We start from the raw sequence: 17,469 nt of genomic DNA, 5'->3' as shown, positions 1-17,469 counted from the left end.
TGTGATTTGCTTAGCAATATATAATTTAAACATGGCTAACCTAAGTGCTTGAAAATGCAGCTCACAAGGGGAAAATAGCTATTTTTCCAGGAGACTTTGAGTACTCAAATGAATATTATATGACAGTGTTTGGAACTACCTCCTCCTGACCATACAAGCATTTAGGATACAAAATGCTGACACAACCTTAATTACAGCAATAATTATGGTAATGTGAATACTCCCCCAAGCATCAGCCCAAGGAGCCCATTTGTAAATCTTTCCCCTTTGCAATCTGGGCTGACTAGTTATATAAAACAAAACAAAAGAGAGAAACTTGATTAAGTTATTTTTAGGTTACACTGATTTTGTCATAATGGGGGAGTCTGACAATAGCACTAGGACAAAAAGGGTTTCAACGTGCCCAGGGACTGACCACAGAGCAAACCAAACACTACATGAATCTGAAAAATGCTCCAGGAAAAAACAAAGCCCCTGTTTACCGTTTGGTTTATTTTCTTTTCTTTCTCTTCTTACTATAATCAGCTGCGGACAAATTTAAAGTTAAGAATGGCATTTCCTTCTTGTCGCTTCCCACAACGAGAGGCATTGTGTCAGAAGATACTTTTATTGCAGCCTTGAAGACATGAGCTAATGAAGGCCAACAGGAAAGAAAATGATACCTAGTGTATGCCCCATTGTATTTCTTCAATAGCATAGGCCCACCTCAACTCCAGTGGTGTGTGGTTGGTCCTGGGCTTGGAGCATTGTGGCAGGATACGTATTTTACCACAAGACACCGGTTAAGCTAATTGTATGGCAACACAAAGCAGTGATTGTTTAAGCTGGAAGACGGAGAACCAGTCATTGATAGGAGCTATGCTTTGGTTTTTTTTTTAAGAAAAAAGCTGTTAAAAACATCAACACAATATGAGCAAACAGCTGAGGTAAATAAATACCAGTGATTTGAAATGTATTTGAAAGCAAATTGGGATGAGGCCCCTTGTGAATGTACTACCATGTTCAAAACCCCAGAGACTAAACTCCTCTTTTTATCCACAGGATAGCCAGGACAACAGCTATGCAAACTTCCCCAACTGAGCTGCCAGTGTGCCTCCATCTTGACCCCAGAAAAACCACGACAGGACTATGTAACAGTGTTCGTCTAAAACACTCCTCCTGTTAGCAGGTTTTGATCCTGCTGGGAAAGGATTACAGGAGCTCTGCTGACATACTGAGGCAGGTGGTTCATTACCGTTTCTGACGTAAAGGAGGTGGAAACAGTTCTCTGAAAAAAGAGGATCAAGGGCTCATCGTTGGTGGGCTGTTTTAGGCAAACACTGGTAGTCCATCTCAAACACAGGGCTGGTCTACACTTAAAACTTCACATCCCTGAGAGATGTAGTTAAGTCAACCCATGCCCAGGTGTAGATAGCACTAGATTGATGGAAGAATTCTTCTGACAACCGAGCTATTCGAGGAGGTGGATTAAGTAAAATGATGGAAAAACCCCTTCTGTCACTGTAGCAAGCGTCCACACTACAGCAGCGTAACTGTAGCATGGCAGCTATGCCGCTGTAGCGTTAATAGTGTAGAAATATCCATCTAGGTCTCAAGTTCATTTCAGGTCTGCTGTTCACCCTCCATTTCCATTCACCCCTTGACCTCTTTGATGAGATTGCCAAGAAAGGGTCAACTAGTGCCAAAGGTGGTAGTTTTTGTTATGAGGTTTCAGAGTAACAGCCGTGTTAGTCTGTCTTTGCAAAAAGAAAAGGAGTACTTGTGGCACCTTAGAGACTAACCAATTTATTTGAGCATGAGCTTTCGTGAGCTACAGCTCACTTCATCGGATACATACCGTGGAAACTGCAGTAGACATTATATACACACAGAGTGGTCACTTTGGATGGGCTACTACCAGCAGGAGAGTGAGTTTGTGGGGGGGGGGGGGGCGGAGGGTGAGAAAACCTGGATTTGTGCTGGAAATGGCCCAACTTGATGATCACTTTAGATAAGCTATTACCAGCAGGACAGTGGGGTGGGAGGGGGTATTGTTTCATGGTCTCTGTGTGTATATAATGTCTACTGCAGTTTCCACGGTATGCATCCGATGAAGTGAGCTGTAGCTCACGAAAGCTCATGCTCAAATAAATTGGTTAGTCTCTAAGGTGCCACAAGTACTCCTTTTCTTTTTGTTATGAGGACGAACAGCTACTAGGAACCGCACTGAGAACACAACAAGCCGTTAAATCCATCTTTCCTTATGCCAGATGTTTCTTTTATTTGTAACATCTATTTAACTCTTTGCCTAATGAACTGTGAAAACAGCAATGCTCTAACAATTTCTCTTTGATTCCATCTGTTTTGTTAGGACTGGAATCTGGGAGACTTTTGCAAGCTTGGTCTACACCTAAATCTTAAGTCGACATCGCTACTTCACTCAGGGCCATGAAAAATATCATGCCCTTTGCAACAAAGTTACGTCAACCTAACCCACACTGTAGATACAGCTAGGTCAATTTTTCTGTCAACCTAACTACCACCTCTTAGTGAGGTGGATTACCTACATCAATGGAAAAAACCCTTCCATCGATGTAGGAAGCATCTGCACGACAGCGGCACAGCTGCAATGGCATAGCTCTGCCGCTGTAGTAGAGACATGGACTTCAAGATTTTTACAGGGCCTTTCACACACAGGGAGGAACTCCAAATCAAAGATGATTCTGCCTATTAGTGCGGAAGTGAGAGCATACTAAAGGACACAGAATACTTCTTACCTTCCTGGTTACTGCTGGATCGAGATAGCCCTTTAATTTCTGGATATATGTATGTGGAGGATTCTTCACTTGAAATCTTTCCTGCAGAGAGCACATAATCATCAGACATTCAAGCAGTGACTCACTGTATATTCTAACTATATATTATAAATTTCAGCTGCATATATCTGAAACTGTAAGATAAACCCCAGTTGTCTGAAAGCTCTGGAAGAATTAAATATAAGAGAGATGGTTGTATAGGTTTGTTTAAAAGATGTCACCACAAAGGCTGGCACACATTTTACAATTTGGAATAACATTAAAAACATAATGGACAGGCCAAGATGGTTTCCTTTATGGAAGAACCCACATTTTTACAGTTATTCATATTTCAAGAAACGGGAAATGGGGGTTGTTAACTTTATAGGTGATTTTTCAAAATTATAAATTAGTTTGCAAGCTCTTCTGGGCAGGGATCACGTCTTTGTGTGTGTTTACACAAGGCCTATCAAAAGTGGGGGAGCGCTAACTGTAACAGTGACATTTCTCATATCACAATCTGTTCAGACGTCCTAAACTGACTGAAAGTTATACCACACAAAGTACCACTCATAGGCAAACATTCTCCTATCATAGGGTATATATCATTACAAAACTAAAGGGGGAAGAGACTGAAGTGGCGAGTAGCCTGAAAAAAAATTAGAGATAGCATTTGCCTTTCTAATATTGACTCCTTTTAAAAAGGCTTTTGAGGTGATGTCCAGCTGGAGTTAACAGCCCTTATTATATACAGCCAAGAGTATTCTGAATACTCACTACTCACATACTTTCAGTCTGATGCTGGCATCCTTGCACAGAATCATTGGTGTTTACACTAACTGTAAAGTACATGTAAGGGTGACAAGCACAAATCGAAGAGCTACCAGGGTACAGCACTGGTTGGCTCTGCTACATGGGATTTTTTATACTTCTCACACTTTCCCTACCCCTTCCCTGGACCTCTCTTCCATTTTCTGCACTGTCTTGGACATTTGGAAGAACCTTTCTATCTGCATCCATGAGAAATTTTACTTTAATTCCTTAGGATGACAATGCTCTTATTCTCCTTGAGAAATCAGCTTTTCCAGTATATATTTAACTTACACATGCACAGGTTATCTCAAGTGCTTATATACAAATGCACAAAGCCTTGGAAACAAGCAGGGAGAACTGGAGGTCCTGGTGATGTCAAGGAACTATGACGTGATCGGAATAACAGAGACTTGGTGGGATAACTCATATGACTGGAGTACTGTCATGGATGGTTATAAACTGTTCAGGAAGGACAGGCAGGGCAGAAAAGGTGGGGGAGTAGCACTGTATGTAAGGGAGCAGTATGACTGCTCAGAGCTCCGGTACGAAACTGCAGAAAAACCTGAGTGTCTCTGGATTAAGTTTAGAAGTGTGTGCAACAAGAGTGATGTAGTGGTGGGAGTCTGCTATAGACCACCAGATCAGGGGGATGAGGTGGATGAGGCTTTCTTCCGGCAGCTCACGGAAGCTACTAGATCGCATGCCCTGATTCTCATGGGTGACTTTAATTTTCCTGATATCTGCTGGGAGAGCAATACAGCGGTGCATAGACAATCCAGGAAGTTTTTGGAAAGCGTAGGGGACAATTTCCTGGCGCAAGTGCTAGAGGAGCCAACTAGGGGGGGTGCTTTTCTTGACCTGCTGCTCACAAACCGGGTAGAATTAGTGGGGGAAGCAAAAGTGGATGGGAATCTGGGAGGCAGTGACCATGAGTTGGTTGAGTTCAGGATCCTGACGCAGGGAACAAAGGTAAGCAGCAGGATACGGACCCTGGACTTCAGGAAAGCAGACTTCGACTCCCTCAGGGAACGGATGGCCAGGATCCCCTGGGGGACTAACTTGAAGGGGAAAGGAGTCCAGGAGAGCTGGCTGTATTTCAAGGAATCCCTGTTGAGGTTACAGGGACAAACCATCCCGATGAGTCGAAAGAATAGTAAATATGGCAGGCGACCAACTTGGCTTAATGGTGAAATCCTAGCGGATCTTAAACATAAAAAAGAAGCTTACAAGAAGTGGAAGGTTGGACATATGACCAGGGAAGAGTATAAAAATATTGCTCGGGCATGTAGGAATGTTATCAGGAGGGCCAAATCGCACCTGGAGCTGCAGCTAGCCAGAGATGTCAAGAGTAACAAGAAGGGTTTCTTCAGGTATGTTGGCAACAAGAAGAAAGCCAAGGAATGTGTGGGCCCCTTACTGAATGAGGGAGGCAACCTAGTGACAGAGGATGTGGAAAAAGCTAATGTACTCAATGCTTTTTTTGCCTCTGTTTTCACTAACAAGGTCAGCTCCCAGACTGCTGCGCTGGGCATCACAAAATGCGGAAGAGATGGCCAGCCCTCTGTGGAGATAGAGGCGGTTAGGGACTATTTAGAAAAGCTGGACGTGCACAAGTCCATGGGGCCGGACGAGTTGCATCCGAGAGTGCTGAAGGAATTGGCGGCTGTGATTGCAGAGCCACTGGCCATTATCTTTGAAAACTCGTGGCGAACCGGGGAAGTCCCGGATGACTGGAAAAAGGCTAATGTAGTGCCAATCTTTAAAAAAGGGAAGAAGGAAGATCCTGGGAACTACAGGCCAGTCAGCCTCACCTCAGTCCCTGGAAAAATCATGGAGCAGGTCCTCAAAGAATCAATCCTGAAGCACTTGCATGAGAGGAAAGTGATCAGGAACAGCCAGCATGGATTCACCAAGGGAAGGTCATGCCTGACTAATCTAATCGCCTTTTATGATGAGATTACTGGTTCTGTGGATGAAGGGAAAGCAGTGGATGTATTGTTTCTTGACTTTAGCAAAGCTTTTGACACGGTCTCCCATAGTATTCTTGTCAGCAAGTTAAGGAAGTATGGGCTGGATGAATGCACCATAAGGTGGTTAGAAAGCTGGCTAAATTGTCGGGCTCAACGGGTAGTGATCAATGGCTCCATGTCTAGTTGGCAGCCGGTATCAAGTGGAGTGCCCCAGGGGTCGGTCCTGGGGCCGGTTTTATTCAATATCTTCATAAATGATCTGGAGGATGGTGTGGATTGCACTCTCAGCAAATTTGCGGATGATACTAAACTGGGAGGAGTGGTAGATACGCTGGAGGGGAGGGATAGGATACAGAAGGACCTAGACCAATTGGAAGATTGGGCCAAAAGGAATCTGATGAGGTTCAATAAGGATAAGTGCAGGGTCCTGCACTTAGGACGGAAGAACCCAATGCACAGCTACAGACTAGGGACCGAATGGCTAGGCAGCAGTTCTGCAGAAAAGGACCTAGGGGTGACAGTGGACGAGAAGCTGGATATGAGTCAGCAGTGTGCCCTTGTTCCCAAGAAGGCCAATGGCATTTTGGGATGTATAAGTAGGGGCATAGCGAGCAGATCGAGGGACGTGATCGTTCCCCTCTATTCGACATTGGTGAGGCCTCATCTGGAGTACTGTGTCCAGTTTTGGGCCCCACACTTCAAGAAGGATGTGGATAAATTGGAGAGAGTCCAGCGAAGGGCAACAAAAATGATTAGGGGACTGGAACACATGAGTTATGAGGAGAGGCTGAGGGAGCTGGGATTGTTTAGCCTGCAGAAGAGAAGAATGAGGGGGGATTTGATAGCTGCTTTCAACTACCTGAAAGGGGGTTCCAAAGAGGATGGCTCTAGACTGTTCTCAATGGTAGCAGATGACAGAACGAGGAGTAATGGTCTCAAGTTGCAGTGGGGGAGGTTTAGATTGGATATTAGGAAAAACTTTTTCACTAAGAGGGTGGTGAAACACTGGAATGCGTTACCTAGGGAGGTGGTAGAATCTCCTTCCTTAGAGGTTTTTAAGGTCAGGCTTGACAAAGCCCTGGCTGGGATGATTTAACTGGGAATTGGTCCTGCTTTGAGCAGGGGGTTGGACTAGATGACCTTCTGGGGTCCCTTCCAACCCTGATATTCTATGATTCTATGATTCTATGCTTCCACATAACATTGAAGTGTTTGTTTATCCTACATCAATATGCATTAAATCCACAATGTCCACATGCTACTTTCTATGTCAACACAAATCCTGCACACTAATATGTTTACCACACACAGGAACTGACTTTTTCTACCACTATCTGCCAACATTGTTTGAATGTTGAATATATTGACAACTGAGGAGAATTCTGCTTGAAGAGAGTTGAAAGCTCTGTTGTTTTCCTAAAACAATGATAAACAATCACATCAGACTTTCCATTTCTATTTATTCCCTTCTGGTCTATACTCCAATCCACCTGCCTGTCCTCTTGATATCAATTCCTAGAAGATTATCTAGGCTTTTACATAGGTAGAACATTTCCATCCCCATTATCAGGTCAGCTCCGTGAATTTCTATTCTATATTGATATTATTCCACTTAAAAGATCAGCTAGGATTACAGCTGTCATAGGTTTGGTAGCTAAAGCCCACCTAAGTGCTGAAAGAACTGCACAGGGCCAGGATCAGCTATGCAATAATTACATGCCCTCTCTAACACTTGACTCAGCTGCTGTCCCACCAGGACTAAGAGATGGAGAGTCAATAGATATGACTCTCTATTGAAAATTCCATTTCTCCCATTACAATTATATAAACTCTCATTAAGGGCCTGATTGAACCTCCCAGCACAGGACCACAGAGAGGGTTGCTACAGAATCTTTTATGGCTCAGGAAGGCACAATGCCTTCCAGTTGTTCACTGAAGTGCAGGTGGAGCATGCTCCCTGAATCATCTCTTGGGAGGGTAGCCATCTGGTTAAATGTGCCCTAAAGTGTGTAAGAGGACCCAGGCTTTCCTCTGCATCTAGGTAACTCGTGAGCCAGAGTGACTTGTGCCCCAGGGCGTTCTAGCAGGGAGCAGTGTCTTAACCAGGAATTGCAACAGCACCGGGCCTCTCATCAGGGGGCTACAAAGGGTATGTCTACACTGCAACTAAAAACCCACAGCTAGCCTATGCCAGCTGACTCGGGCTCATGGGTTTCGGGCTAAGGAGCTGTTTAACTTAGGGTGACCAGATAGCAAGTGTGAAAAATCGGGATGGGGTGGGGGGTAATAGGCGCCTATATAAGAAAAAGACCCAAATATCGGGACTGTTCCTATAAAATCGGGACATCTGGTCACCCTAGTTTAACTGTAGTATAGACATTCAAGGCTTAGGCAGAAGCCCAAGGTCTGGGACCTGCAATGATGGAGGGTCCCAGAATTCAGGCTCCAGCCCAAACCCCAATGTCTGCATAGCAATTTTTAGCTGCGTAGCCTAAGTCCTGCGAGTCTGAGTAAGCTAACCCAGACCAGCCACAGATGTACCACAGGGCTTTCATCCCCATGCAGATGTACCCAAAGATGGTTTTTTGAGCCCTTCCAGGCTAGAGCACTTGTGCAAGAGGGAGGCACAACAGGGGAACTCCAACAGTGGATCAGACCAGTGGTCCTTCTAGTCCAGTTGTATGTCTCTGGCTAGCCAGGTCCAAATGCTAGGTGCAAAAAGGAAGGTATAAAAAATCCTGTAGTGAACATTCGTTCCCTTCCTGTCCTCTGCAGCTGATTCTAATGAGAGAGTAAATATTTTTGTTAGCAGAAGTTGTAAGCCACTTCATTCTTAAGCTCCTGCAGAAGTTTTGAGTACATACCACTCACTCCTAGTAACTTGTTGCTCTTTAATATATCAGGTCTCATCAGCACTTTCTCTTTTAACATCTCAATCACAGACAGTCCTCATCTTTATTACTCAAAAAGAGTAGGAGCTCAAAACCTAGCCTACACTAGAAAAGGTTTGCCTATGTACCTATTGCTATCAAACCTATTAGTGTAGCTGCAATAGCGGCAAAAAGTGTTTTTGCTGGTATAGCGTTTGCCAGTTGTCTGAGTACAATGGGCTATATGGCAAAGGACTTTTATGCTAGTGTAACTGCATCTACAAAACAGCTTTTGTTGGTATAGAAATGTCATGAACAAAATCACACACCTACCCAACATTACTATCCTGGCACTAGGCCTGGCCTAATTCTCTGCTGGTGTAACTCCATTAATTTCAATTCCATTGACCTCAATGGGGTAATGTCAGCAGAGAATTTAGCCAGAGGTCTGAAAGAAAGTCTCTCCTGAAGATATTGAACTGAATTAGAGCCAAATCCCTATTACTTAAAGGCTGAATTATAATCTTTTCTTGAATCAACTCCTGTGTATTACACATGACTAAGATGCAAATAGCCTCTATTCATGTGTGATCTAGAAAGAGCGGTCCAAGAAGCAATCCGAACCTTGTCCCACTGTGACATTGACCATTTTGTTTGTGGGTAGATGAAGTCACTCATTATCACTGGTTTATTAGACTTAATTGCCTCTTTGATCTTCCTCACCATTATTGTTTTCCTGCTCTGGAAGCTAGTGGTCAAATACTGCTTTATAGTTTCGTTTTTATGCACTGGGTTTTGTATCAGTATAAATTTACTATATGGGCACAGATAGGTTTTTTTTTCTGTTAGATTCTGCAGAATCTATTAAGCGTAGTGCATATTTTAATCTATCTTTACTGTATAGATACTATAGCCAGGTATCACAGTATTGATTTATCATTCCACCATGCTTCAGAAATGTCTATTATGTCATTCCTCTATTCCTAGTATGTAGAACGTTTCCCTCTAGGTCACCAACTAATGTTTTGGAGGTTCTCATGTTGGCTTATAAACTTTTATTATAGTTGGGCCATATGCCTGTTTTCATTTATTTAACTTCTTAATCTAACACCCTTTCACTTGTATGGAATTTACTTCTGTGATCTCAACCTATCCATCCTCCAGTTCAGCTCTAATACAAAGTAATACCTATGTATGGCAAACATTCCCAGCAGATGGCTGTCCAACTTGAGGGCTCCTTATCACCTGTCAGCTTTCTCCCAGTTCTTTGTTTAAATACTTCCTCCAAAGGAAGGATATTCCTTAAAATATTTTAATATCTGAGCTAGAAACTTGCTTTTGCTTCAGTTAAACTACAGTTCATCTCTTCCATACAGACTGTCTCTTCTCCCAAAAGTTCCCCAGGCCAGTACATTGAAACAATCTGGTCCCAAGCCTCTGTCCTCATTTTCAAGGATAGTTTTGGGTTATAACTGCATTTAGTCTAGTGGGTTTTTACTGTTTTATAGGTTATGGGCTGGACAGTGACTTCCCCTGTATGGTACACAAGGAGGAACCAGAGCTCTCCTTAGTGGGCACCTGTGCAAGGGGCTGTCAAATTCTTTGATCCTTGTGCTCTGGCACACAAAGAAGGCCTAGGGTTGTCTAGCTGGATTGATAAGGCAACGATACAAGAAGGCTGCTCAGAGCAGGAGAAGCTGCAGAAGGGAAGGCTCTTGTACCCACGGGGAAAGATTGTGCGAAGGAGCAGAAAGGAGGCCAGTATTAAGTGAGCAGAAGGAGCTGAGAGAGACAAGACAGGCATGGAGGAATTTGAAAGAAAATAACAATTTTCATTTGATTCCAGTATGTTTATTATTATTATTATTATTTCTCATAGACTTTAAGGTTAGAAGAGACCATCACGATCACCTATTCTGACCTCCCTCCACACTGGCCACAGAACCTCACCCACCCATTCCTGTAATAGGCCCATAACCTCCGACTGAGTTACTGAAGTCCTCACATTTTTATTTAAAGACTTCAAGTTACAGAGATTCTATCATTTACTCCAGTTCAAACCAGCAAGCAATCCATGCCTCACACTGCAGAGAAAGGTGAAAAACCCCCAGGGACTCTGCCAATCTGACCCGGGGGAAAATTCTTTCCCAGCTCCAAGTCAGTTAGACCGTGTTAGCATGCTGGCAAGACCCACCAGGCAGACACCTGGAAACGAATTGTCTGTAGTAGCAACTCAGAGCCCTTTCCATCTAGTGATTCATCTCCAGCCACTGGAGATATCTGCTAATAGCAGTCACAGATCGGCCATATGCCATTGTACGCAACCTCATCATATCATCCCCTCTGTAAATTTATCAAGTTCAGTCTCAAAACCAATTAGGTTTTTTGTCCCCACTACTTCCCTTGGAAGGCTGTTCCAGAACTTCACTCCTCTAAGGGTCCGTCTACACTACCCGCCGGATCAGCAGGTAGTGATCGATCTATCGGGGATCGATTTTATCGCGTCTAGTGTAGACACGATAAATCGATCCCCGATCGCTCTGCTGTCGACTCCTGTATTCCATCATGGCGAGAGGCAGAAGTGGAGTCAATGGGGGAGTGGCAGCAGTCGACCCTGCACCGTGAGGATGTGAGGTAAGTCGACCTAAGATACGTCGACTTCAGCTACGCTATTCTTGTAGCTGAAATTGCGTATCTTAGGTCAAACCCCGCCCCCGTGTAGACCAAGCCTGACTGTTAAAAACCTCCATCTAATTTCAGACCTAAACTTGTTAATGGACAGTTTATATTCATTCGTTCTTGTATCAACACTACCCCTTAACTTAAATAGCTCCTCTCCCTTCCTAGTGCTTGTCCCGCTGATGTATTTACAGAGAGAGCAACCATATCTCCCCTCGGCCTTTGTTTTGTTAGACTAAACAAGCTAAGCTACTTAAGCCTCTTCTTGTCAAGGAAGTTCTCCATTTCTCTGATCATCCTAGTTGCCCTTCTCGGCACCTCTTCCAGTCTGAATTCATCTTTCTTAAACATGGGAGACCAGAATTGCACACAGTATTTCAGATGAGGTCTTACCATTGCCTTTTATAATGGCTCTAGCACTCCCCTCTCTCTACTGGAAATCCCTCACCTGATGCATCCTAGGATCACATTAGCCTTTTTCACAGCCACATCACATTGGCAGCTCACAGTCATCCTGTGATCGACCAATACACCCAGGTCTTTCTCCTTCTCTGTCACTTCCATCTGAACAGATAAGCTAGAATTCAATTAGTAAATTCCATGTCTGTGCCTTTGACTAATTTTGATTGATCTGATTTTGCCTAAGTATTTCCCCACTTCACTGACATGCTAATATAGTCTAATGGTGAAAAATTCTCATCTCAGTGTGAGATATACAGTATTTCCGATGGATGCAATGGGAGGGGAATGCAAAGCTCTACAGCATTTTCCCAACACATAGGATAATTTGGTGAATCTTGTAGGGAACCACTGGATGAATCATAAATCTGGCAGCCAGAATCCACGACATGCAATATCTAATTACACACTGATATAACAAAAATATTGTTTGTTATGCCTGTTCCATAGTCAGACAGACATCTATTCTATAAAACTGCTGGGAAATTTACATTCTTCCATGGGGAATAGGCTGTATTCAGACCTGTTAAGAGCAGTACTGAACATTCTGATACTTGAATCTTGGAGGAATTTTAAACTTCTTTCCCTTAGTTTGAGAGAAAGCTCACATAATAACTTCTGTAACTGAAATGTGAAACCCCCATTTATTAGGTCAAGATGAAATCCTGAGTACATGATCTGTAAGTTGTTTCATAATGAGTGGTAGATTCCTGCTCAGTATTCAGAAGGCACTGTCATATACACTGAAAGTCATTGCAGTTATTTTCTTGCTGCCTGCTGCAAAAATATAATTAATCATCATCATCATAAGTAGGAATGGTCTTAAAATCCTACCCTTTGCTCCACCAACCTCTGGCTGAAATTCCTTCCAAATGCAATACTTCTTCCTTCTTTTGCAATGTTTTTAATCTTTTAAATATTTTCGTGCAAGTTTAGTGCTGATGTAAGGGCTGACTGAGAACCCTGCAGATTGACATCCCCTATTTTACCGACAAAAAGCACAGCTTCCTGGCCTGTGCAACTGTTCAATGCAAGCTTCCCCATGTAAACCTCCAGCACTCACTGGAGGGGCCATCTCTGAAAGTAATTTTGTCTTCCAGGTCAGTGAGAGCCTGATCTTGCAAAGTGGGGAGTGCTCCAGGAAGCTGTTGAGCACCCATAATATTTGCTGGCATCAAGGAGAAGTGGTGGGCTCTTAGGTCCTCTGCGCTGAGAGGAGGCAAAATTAGAGACAGTTTTAGCTGATAAATATTGTAATGTGGTCAGTTATCCTCTGGGACCTGAAGTAAATCCACCAAACTCATTCTGTACAGGCTACTCCTTCTTTTACAGAATGATTCTCATCAAAATTGCCCATGTAACAGGCCTGATTCACCAATGCCCTGCACCTCATGTAGGGCACTTACACCAATGCAAAGCAGGTGCAAAGCACGTACTAGTCTGATTTGGAAGCATGCTACATGCCCTTTGGATTCACTTTGCACTGTTGTAAATGTCAGCACAAGGTGCAGGACAACCTTTTCATTACATAATCAAAGTATTCTTGTCAAATGATAAAGACACTCTCTTAATTTTATATATCCATTGGGTTAATTGGCAGTAATTTACAATTATTCAAGCCCCTGTATATTTTCATGCCATTTGTGTTTTGACTCCCTTACACAGACAAGATGTTACAATACATAGTGATGGATAAATCTCAGACACCTTAGAGCACTGGTTTGCGTTAGTATCCAAAGCTAGGTTTGTCTATTTAACCCTCTGAACACATGTAACTCATCTCTCCTTCTCACTGGGTCCATGTGATCCTCCTGCTTCTGACCTTATTCCCAATTCTATTACCCAAACCTTGGCCCACAAACACCTACTTCTGTTCCAGCCCTGTCACTTGCATCATTTTCACTGCTATTGCTTCCTCCCGACCACCTTTATAGATGAGAACCTAGCAGGTCTTGGGTCTCATGCTTGGCCCCAGTCACCTTGCTGCTAGCTTCCTGAGGGCAGAGTGTGCTGAACACCGCTTCTAAAAACCCAATCGTAGCAGGAAATTTCAAAGGCTCTAGGTATACAGTGCACTCTGGGCCACAAAAACAAAAATGCCTTAAAATGTTTTTAACTGCAAATTAGTGACAGGAGAGGAATCAGGGACTAGATCAGGATGAAAATGCAGAGTAGACAGGGAGTTAGGACTCAATGGAAGGGGATCTGAAGTTTGGGGCTGAATTTTTGGGGCATTCCTGTTTTGTCTGAATGGGACTGCCCATTCTAAAGCTAACACAACAGGATGGTACTGAAAGGTGCAATGGAAGGCATGTTTCCTTCATAACAAAGGGCTTGGCTACACTTGCGAGTTACAGTATAATAAAGCAGCCCTTGGCGCCCTAGCTCACTCCCCATCCACACTGGCAAGGCACGTAAAGCACTCTGACTCCACGGCTACAGCACTCCTGGTACTCCACCTCGGCGAGAACATTAATGCTTGTTGCGTAGTGGCTGAAACGCCGGGGTGTCAGTGTGAACAAGGTGTTGCATTACTGCGCCCTGATCAGCCTCCAGAAAGGTCCCATAATCCCCTTAAGTCAAGCAGCCACTCTTCTCATTGTTTTGAACTCACTGAGGAATGCGGATATGCCCTTCGAAAGCTCCGTTTCTGATAGCCAGCTCCGAGACAAAGTGAGCCATTACTGAGGAATGCTGTGTGTGAGAGAGAGAGGCGGGGAGGAGGGGGAGGTCTGCTGCTGTCTGAACTTGCAAGACAGCAGGCTGACATGCTCTCAGCTCCCCCAAAACCCACTCTCTCTCCCCCCACATACACACAACACACTCCCTGTCACGCTCCACCCCACCTCACCCCATTTGAAAAGCACATTACAGTCAATTGCATGCTGGGACAGCTGCCCATAATGCACAGCTCCCAATGCCGCTGCAAGTGCCGCAAATGTGGCCACGCCAGTACGCCTGAAGCTGTCAGTGTGGACAGATTGCAGCGCTTTCCCTACTGTACTCTACGAAGGCTGGTTTAACTCAATGCACTCTACATCTGCAAGTGTAGCCATACCCAAAGTCCTTCTCAGCTTCCAAATCAAGGGCAGCAATGGTTTTAACAAACACAGCTGTCAGGTCAGGTGACCTAAATAGGCCGTACCTTGAATTTGTTTTCTCTATGGACAATGAAGGCTTGCAGGAGGAACAGGTGTGAGTGTGCACTTCCTTATCCCCACCTCCCTGTAAACTAACACAAGCTGCACATTCCATATCTAGGTGCTCGGTCACAAGCAAGCCGACAGTGTTAGCACGGAAAACCCAGAGCATTCTGACTTCATCACCTATTTGCTCTGATTTGGGTCGAGTTCAGTGGCTGAGAGTCTCTTCCACATCAGCAGGATATTTGGAAAGTAAATGTGTTTTGGGTGATGGGAAAGAAGGCATATTTGTAGCTTCTGACCCTTGACCATACTCTTTTAATTAAAGAACAAAGACATACCAAGACAAAGGGTTTAATTCAGAGCTGGTATAAGGAGGTACAGTTCCACTGACTTCAATGGAGTTGCACCTGCTTACACTAGTTCTGAAACTGGCCAGTAGAGTGTCATGAAATTACATGTTTGAAACTTCAGTGTTTCTAAAAACCTTCTCTTCCTTAGAATTGTCTGTCTCTGTGTGTATACAATTACCTAGGAAATTGCTTAATCGTAGTTCAATTGCTGCTAATTGGAGCTGCTATCAGAATGTTGTGAAAAGCACTGAAGTAGACAGATGCAAGGAGTTAAGGGTATGTTTCCACATGATGTGCAGAGGCTTATTCATGCAGCCTCCTCTAGTGTTAATGGAAGTCATCTATAAAGCTATGAACCACGCAGAACACATACCCCCAGCAACTGACTGTAAAGAAACAGAGATCACACGGATATAGCTGAACTAGAGGAAACCCTCATGGAAGTAGGAACACATTGTGTCCTAAGATGTTATGAAGGGCACATTTTTATAAAATGAAAAATAAAATAAATATATAAAATAAACTACTTTGAATAGCAAGATGTTAACTAATATTTGGGATATATTCACTGTATCGTTATTTTTGGTGTGCTCTTTACAGAGTGTTACTGGATTGGATCACATTTACACTAGGCCCCTTTTATGTCACTCTGACAACAGGGACTTAAAGTGAGAGTAAAAGTCATTAAAAATTTAAAAGTAATGTACACCCATATCAACTCATGCTAAAGCCCTTCCCTTACCAGAGCAATGTAAAGGGGCCTTAATATAAATAAGAATCTGTCCCATTGTGCACTGCTGTACAGTTGCCACTTTTCAAGTGATAGGTGAAGTAGTGGTCAGTTATAAATCTAGAGATACTGTAGAGACTGAGTTTTAAAACTGGCCTCCAATGTTGTGCCTACGTTTCTATCTAAAATTAATTACAGGGGAAAATGGTAATAATGTACAATCAGATAGCTAGATAACCAAATGTCACCATCTGCAACTACAACTGAAGGAGCAAAATAGCAGGCACAAAATTGGAGGCCAGTTTTACAAATAAAGCAGGTAATTTACAAGTCATAAGGACAATTAGTACAAATTAGAGTGTATCCAATTCAATTCTTCCTGAAAATGAACAGTTTGAATCTTGAAAAGGGTCAGAATAATACCACCAAAAGGCTTTTTTCCACATTAGTTTGAACAGTTTAGTCCCTCTCTTCTTGGGAGTTCTTCATGGAGATATAGCTTGGATATGTTTAGTTTAATTCTCAAGAGCAGAGCTTTTATTCTTTGGCTGCCTTGCACTTATTTAATAATCAGGCATTATATGTTAATACAAGCTTTTCCTAGCTGCCAATTTTAATATTTTTAGTCTTCTGAGACTAAACCAAGACACTTAGAGGACTTTAATTAGCAAATTTATTATCGTTTCCGATGCTGATCTTTTTTCTGTTTATTTGTTTTCTCAAAGTCTATCAATAATTATTCACCGACATAATCGTCTTTAAAACAGCAATGAATTTTTTTTTAAAACAGCTCCTTATTGTGCAAAGCACAACGGAATTCTTTGAGTTGAGAGACACAAAGTAAGTCATTATTAGCAACAGCAGGCATCAAACATGTTTCTTTCTAATCAATGATCAGTGGTTTGAAATGTTTACTAACCCTGAAGACATTTTTACTAGTCCATCAAAGTGCTTCCAGCCCTAGAAAGTCACAAGGGGTCAGACTTTAAAATCACATCATCCTGGCTATGACTATCACCTTGCTTTTCCCCTGATTCAACTGTTTTATATTAGAAGCCATGTCACAAATTGATATAGTCAGAGATTAATGCTTTATAATATTTGCTATCTGAGACTCCAAGATGCATTCAAAATGCATAAAGCTTTGGCTTGTACCTCTCGCATTTATAAAAGGAAAGCAGCCACTAAAATTATGCCAGAATTCAAGTGAGAGGAAAAAGGCAAGACGCTAATCAGAACAACAGGATTTTATGAATTGATACTTTGCCTCTCATTTGACCTGCAAATGAATGTTTTACATTATTGAAAATCTGGGAATTACCTGCTTTCTGGACAGTGGTACATAACACACAGCTAACCATTCTGACTACAGTGTAACAGAACTGATCCAAAATTGAATACAGCAAGTTCTAGAAGCCAAGCCAGTGTTATTTTCAATCCGTGAAATAATATTTTTGTGCACAACAGCACTTTATCATATTTTGGTTTAGTTCCTTACTTACCACTCCCATTTCACTTCAAAGAGACCTTTCAAATTTCATATGAATAAGAAGCATTGTTCATTTAAAGGATCCAGGAGAGGCAGCCACATATAATTGAATAACAACCTGCTAGCTTTTGGGCAGTTTGCCAACTTCATCATCTTCAATTCTTAGCGTTACATCTTCAAAGCAATGTG

General features: G+C 42.8%; 1 protein-coding gene across 12 annotated transcripts in view; it reads right to left on the bottom strand.

Moving 5' to 3' along the window:
• FMNL2 (formin like 2) overlaps positions 1-17,469 on the bottom strand; it is a 259,317-nt gene that overhangs the window by 96,046 nt on the left and 145,802 nt on the right. For all 12 annotated transcript variants that reach the window (XM_073305475.2, XM_073305481.2, XM_073305484.2 and 9 more), the window contains exon 3: positions 2,757-2,837. In XM_073305475.2, coding sequence (XP_073161576.1) covers positions 2,757-2,837 — 81 coding nt within the window. The remainder of the gene's footprint in view (positions 1-2,756; positions 2,838-17,469) is intronic.

The sequence above is a fragment of the Lepidochelys kempii genome, chromosome 11, assembly GCF_965140285.1.
Source record: "Lepidochelys kempii isolate rLepKem1 chromosome 11, rLepKem1.hap1, whole genome shotgun sequence".
NCBI lineage: Eukaryota > Metazoa > Chordata > Testudines > Cheloniidae > Lepidochelys > Lepidochelys kempii.
Note: the sequence above shows the minus strand (reverse complement) of the source record. Positions and strands in the feature narration are given on the sequence as shown.